The sequence below is a fragment of the Syngnathus typhle genome, linkage group LG1, assembly GCF_033458585.1.
Source record: "Syngnathus typhle isolate RoL2023-S1 ecotype Sweden linkage group LG1, RoL_Styp_1.0, whole genome shotgun sequence".
Taxonomy (NCBI): Eukaryota; Metazoa; Chordata; class Actinopteri; order Syngnathiformes; family Syngnathidae; genus Syngnathus; species Syngnathus typhle.
This window is the reverse complement of record NC_083738.1, coordinates 15,574,591-15,580,596: the sequence shown is the minus strand read 5'-3', so window position 1 is coordinate 15,580,596 and position 6,006 is coordinate 15,574,591. Positions and strand designations below refer to the sequence as shown.

Here is a 6,006-nt window from a genome sequence, read left to right as displayed (position 1 = left end):
CACATACCTTTATGACTAAACTACAAAATCACATTTTGGACATTTATGGACAGATAGGCAGCACTGGACTTCCAGCGAGGAGGACGACTCTTCAGCTGTGTGGCCGTTTAAAGCACCTCCTTTTTGGATAGGCGGCTGAGGTGGTACATGTGGACTTAAGGGGAAATGTAAGTCAAATGAACCTTACCAATTTCAATTGACTATATAATGAAGGATGAACAATTCAGCTTACATAAATCCTCTCTGTGTTTCTGTATGTTGGTGACTGGTCAAAGGAAATAGACGTGACAGGGCACTTCAGCTGCAGAGGCTGCTCATTTCTTGCTCTTAAATTGAGTGTTGCTCATTAGTTAACTTTCCAAAAAAGTAATTGACTTGCTACTTAATAAATGTAATTAGTTACTAGGGAAAGTAATGATTGCATTATTTTTCAAAAACGTTCCTGTAAAAGAATTCAGATTTTCGAGCAGGTGTCAATACAGTTGCATAGAGTAAAACAGCATACACCAGTACACATCATTTAACTCAGTGCTTCTCAATTATTTTCTGTTACGCCCCCCCCTAGCAAGAAGAAAACTATTCGCGCCCCCCCTCCCCACCGTGACTATCCTAACTTGTCTTGTAAGTCGTAAAATGTTGCACTGTCGCAAACGTGACAGAAGTAACAATGAGAGCGCCACTGCCCCCTGCTGTAGTAAACGCGCAATTACACTTTATTCTAGTACTGCCAAAAAAAAAGCCTGTTCCCCAGGGTCACACGCGCCCCCCCAGGAATAGCCCCACTATTTGAGAAGCACTGGCCTAGGTGACTGATTCACAATTTGGTTTTGTCTGATATCAGAGATTAAATAAAGAAAACCAACTGGCTGATTGATTTGTTTTAATTGAGAGGGAAAAAAAACAGCAAAAGCATTTCACTAGCTGACCAGGAGATGGCGACAGCGTGGCATCTGAAGACCATGGATTGTTTGTTCTGCTATAGCCTAGGTGACTGATTCACAATTTGGTTTTGTCTGATATCAGATATTAAATATAGAAAACCAACTGGCTGATTGATTTGTTTTAATTGAGAGGGAAAAAAAACAGCAAAAGCATTTCACTAGCTGACCAGGAGATGGCGACAGCGTGGCATCTGAAGACCATGGATTGTTTGTTCTGCTATAGCCTAGGTGACTGATTCACAATTTGGTTTTGTCTGATATCAGATATTAAATAAAGAAAGCCAACTGGCTGATTGATTTGTTTTAATTGAGAGGGAAAAAAAACAGCAAAAGCATTTCACTAGCTGACCAGGAGATGGCGACAGCGTGGCATCTGAAGACCATGGATTGTTTGTTCTGCTATAGCCTAGGTGACTGATTCACAATTTGGTTTTGTCTGATAATAGATATTAAATAAAGAAAACCAACTGGCTAATTGATTTGTTTTAATTGAGAGAAAAAAAAAACATCAGCAAAAGCATTTCACTAACTGACCAGGAGATGGCGACAGCGCGGCATCTGAAGACCATGGATCGTTCTGCTATGCCGGTTTAAAAAAAAAAAACGTAATTAGCTAGGGGTCAAAGGTCAAAGTTTACGGTTCAGAGTTCACCCAGGGGTCAAAGGTCGGTTCAAAGTTCACCCAGGGGTCAAAGGTCGGTTCAAAGTTCACGGGGTCATGTGCACATTTTCGATTTTTAACTAGAGTTGAAAGTTCAGGGTTCAAAGGTCACCCAGGGGTCACCACGGGGTCACCACGGGGTCACCGCGGGGTCACCGCGGGTTCAAAGTTCAGGGTTCACTGTTTTTTTTTTTTTTTTTTTTTAGGTTAACCTTTATTTAACCCAGTGCTTCTCAATTATTTTCTGTTACGCCCCCCCCTAGCAAGAAGAAAACTATTCGTGCCCCCCCTCCCCACCGTGACTATCCTAACTAGTCTTGTAAGTCGTAAAATGTTGCACTGTCGCAAACGTGACAGAAGTAACAATGAGAGCGCCACTGCCCCCTGCTGTAGTAAACGCGCAATTACACTTTATTCTAGTACTGCCAAAAAAAAGCCTGTTCCCCAGGGTCACACGCGCCCCCCCAGGAATAGCCCCACTATTTGAGAAGCACTGGCCTAGGTGACTGATTCACAATTTGGTTTTGTCTGATATCAGAGATTAAATAAAGAAAAACAACTGGCTGATTGATTTGTTTTAATTGAGAGGAAAAAAAAACAGCAAAAGCATTTCACTAGCTGACCAGGAGATGGCGACAGCGTGGCATCTGAAGACCATGGATTGTTTGTTCTGCTATAGCCTAGGTGACTGATTCACAATTTGGTTTTGTCTGATATCAGATATTAAATATAGAAAACCAACTGGCTGATTGATTTGTTTTAATTGAGAGGGAAAAAAAACAGCAAAAGCATTTCACTAGCTGACCAGGAGATGGCGACAGCGTGGCATTTGAAGACCATGGATTGTTTGTTCTGCTATAGCCTAGGTGACTGATTCACAATTTGGCGCGCCCCACTATTTGAGAAGCACTGATTTAACTTAAGATTTATTGAACAACAATGTAAAATAAGCAATCCATAGTCATAAAACTAACAGGCACATTGGTCAATCAAGCACACCACCCAAAAAGTTGACGTCAGTAAGTTCACCGCCACCAGTTTTATGATCTATTTTCCAGGGGGGAATTCTAGTAGACATTTTTTAATACAGTCTTATCACATAAATACGTACCAATGGTAGCTCGCTTTATTGTCCCTTTAAGTCTACCAGCCTCTCCACTGAGTTTCTGTTCAAAGCTTCTATCAGAATTTTCTTTTTCCCTTGTCTGCGCCACCTTGCGATTGTTCATGTTTAGTTAGTTTATACTTTCATGTGTGTGGCTCAGGAGCTTTCCCCTCTATAAGTGTCTTGAGATAATCTGCTTTCTAATGTTCTTAGTTTTTTGCTGATCTCCAGTAGGACTTTCCAGTCGATTAAATAACACTCCTGTATCAGGTCCAAGCATTCTACCTGGGAAGGGACAGGCTTTGCCACGGTAACTAGGCAGGAAGTCCAGGTCATTCAAGTTCCTCTCGTTGGCTCGCACGCCAAGTCTGGACAGCAGCTTGTCAGCTACCCGCGGTACGACGGGCTGTAGGAGGGTCCCGTAAATCCTCAGACATTCCAGGGAGACGTGGACGATGGTGTCCAGCCAACGTCGGTCACCTGCGTCCATCCTGTTTAGCTTCCAAGGCGTGTGGCGTTGAACGAAGCCGTTGGTTTGCCTAACGCAGGAAGCGATGGCCTCCAAACCTTTGTATATGTGCAGGCTTTCGTAGTGACGCTCCACCACCGTTGGAAGTTTTTGCACAGCATCCAGCATGTGGTAGTCTTCTGGCACCGCCCGACCGTCCCGTTCATTGGGGAAAGAAAAAGGGCAGAACGGCGGGTAGGTCTGTGTTGGATTGAGAGCGGGAGCGGTGCAGCGGTTGAGGAGGCCGCCCAAGGAGTCGGCCAGCTCTGCGTTGAGCAGCTTGGTGACTTTGTGATCTGTGTAGTCGCAGTCGGAATCGGGCACGCCTTGACGCAGCAGGAAGTACCGCAAACCATCGGTGGTGAAGGCCAGCGAGCGCTCAAAGGGATCCACCACGTTGCCCAAACTTTTAGACATCTTGGTTCCGTTGACTGTCCAGTGCGAGTGCACATGTATGGACCGCGGCGGCGCCAGTCCCGCTCCAAGTAGGAAAGATGGCCAGTAGATGGCGTGGAATTTCAGGATGTCTTTGCCTACTATGTGGTGGGCCACACTCCACCAATGATCGTGGTCGTTGGGGTAACCAGCCACCGTGAGATAGTTGACCAGAGCGTCTAACCATACATAGATGCTATGCTCGGGATCCCCTGGCACGGGGATTCCCCACTGAAGGCGGCTTCTTTGGCGGGACACGGAGAGGTCCGGAAGGTCGTCCTGCAGCCACTTGATAACATCCTGGAGGAAACGCTCAGGCTGGATGGCTCCGGGGGTTTTCTGGAGCCATTCCAGCAGTTGAGTCCGAAATGCCGACAAACGGAACATGTAATTCTCCTCTTTTAGCCACTCCACCTGATAAAACAGGTAGGTAAGGATGTTAAAACTATGAGCATTTGTCATTAAACCTAAATTGGCATTCAACAGTAGAATTATCATTTAGGTATTATATATTATTGTTTGAGTATATTTGAGTAAATGATGTCCTTTTTAAATAAATAGAAAAAATATTTTTAAGTATTTGATCAGATAATCATCAGATTAATCAATCATCAAAATAAAGCAGCACTACAAACATTATGGTAGTTACCAAGCATGCCTTCTTGTGCCATATGAAAAATTCTCTCTATGCAACACAACACTGCAACTATTTCCTCACCCACACCTAAAAAAAACCCCAACTGTTTCTTGTTGATGAGAGGCACAAGATGGGGCCAGAGATGGGCGATATTTTCAAATGTACCAAAAAAAAAAAAAACATTTTTGCTTTAAAATGGCAAACTCCACTTTACACATATCTGTGGATGCACCTTGTGACCACTCTCCAGCGACACCTTGATAGCCTGGCCCGTCCCGTCAACAGCGTCGGCCACCTGGGTCTGCGTAAGGAAGCTCTCATCCGGGGTGGAGTACCAGCCCTCATAGCTCCCCTTGTAGATGAGCCCTTTGTCACGGAGCGTGCACCAGAAATGCTCTACGGCCCGCCGGTGCCTCTCCTCAGTGGTCCTGATGTAGTCTGTAAAGGTCACGTCACACCTGTTGAAGAGCCGCCGGAATTTGTGAGACACGCCTGTGCAGAAGGCCATGGGGTCTTGTCCTGCTGCATCGGCTGCCTGTTGGATTTTTAAACCGTGCTCATCTGTGCCTGAAATGAACAGACAGACGGACACCACCTACCATAAAGACGTGCTGCTTCTGAATTTAAGAAGCAGTAACGGGATGCATGTAAATTAATTACCTGTTGCAAATTTTGACTTGAATCCCCGTAGAAGCTTGTATCGGTGCATGCAGTCGGCTAAAATTACTGAATACAGGTGACCCACATGAGGAGAGGCATTGACATAGAAGATGGGAGTGGTTATGTAGTAGCTTCTTTCCTCTTTGCACACAGCACTGCTTGATCGCGAGACGCTTAATTGAGCCGAAAGAGGTGATAAAAAGGTGCTTGGTTGCCATGTGCCAACCGCCTTGTAGCCTCCTGTGATGAAGCGTAAAGACGTCCTCATTTTTTAATGGTAGTCCAGCTGCGTGATGTTTTGCTAAATGCTAAGAGCTCATTTAGCTAATAGTAAACATAGGTAACGTAGACACACCCACGACAGGCTTCGTGATTACCGGAATATGACAATTAAATGCAAAACGTAATAAATTGCCTAAGTGTTTACAAAGCAGTACATTCCAACAAATTACAGTATAAGTGACCAAGTTTGCAGCATGTAAGACTCGACAAGACAGTTCTCAAGGGTGGACTTTCTTCCGTATTTTGGCGTAACTGTCTTCCAATCAAATCGATGAACAATTGCCGTCATGACCTCTAACAAGCCAATCAAATTGCACCTCGGGAGCCTTGGTGTGTTCAAGGCCCACGGAGGAATCGGAATTTTAGAACACAACTAATGTAACACAACTGTTGTTGTTCTTGTTCTTAAACGAATAAAAATAAATGTGCAACTATTAATAGATCATTAAACTTGAGTTATGATATTTATGGATTCGTGGTCTTGGAATCAGAATAAAGTAATAACGTTTCTTCTTAGCGTGGCCTTGTTTGAAATAATTGTGTTAAGCGTTGCATTGGTAGAATACCACAAACGCTATCAACGTTGGCTTGTATGATTACGTAGGTCGGCTGTCACGGGTCACATGATGGTCCGTGAAGTGTCGCTGGATGTGCCGTGGTGATGTGCATTCCATTCTTTTAAGTGAACTGTATCTTTAGAATCAGTTCACTCAAAAGATTCGTTCAAACGTTCGTTCCCCCCCCATCCGTTTTGTTTTTGGTTTTTAACTTCAATAG

General features: G+C 44.2%; 1 protein-coding gene across 1 annotated transcript; it reads right to left on the bottom strand.

Moving 5' to 3' along the window:
- Positions 1-2,511: 2,511 nt before the first annotated feature.
- On the bottom strand, positions 2,512-5,473 carry mars2 (methionyl-tRNA synthetase 2, mitochondrial). The gene is made up of 3 exons (XM_061276793.1): positions 4,948-5,473; positions 4,520-4,854; positions 2,512-4,064 (listed from the first exon to the last, which is right to left on the bottom strand). The coding sequence occupies exons 1-3, from the start codon at positions 5,213-5,215 to the stop codon at positions 2,880-2,882; spliced, it is 1,788 nt and encodes a 595-aa protein (XP_061132777.1). The 5' UTR covers positions 5,216-5,473; the 3' UTR covers positions 2,512-2,879.
- Between the last annotated feature and the right edge of the window lie 533 nt (positions 5,474-6,006).

Coding starts and splice junctions, on each gene's coding strand:
- mars2 (XM_061276793.1), bottom strand. CDS start 5,215: ATGAGGACGTCTTTACGCTTCATCACAGGAGGCTACAAGGCGGTTGGC. Junction 4,855..4,947: donor CAAGTCAAAATTTGCAACAG/GTAATTAATTTA, acceptor TGTTCATTTCAG/GCACAGATGAGCACGGTTTA. Junction 4,065..4,519: donor CGCTGGAGAGTGGTCACAAG/GTGCATCCACAG, acceptor CTGTTTTATCAG/GTGGAGTGGCTAAAAGAGGA.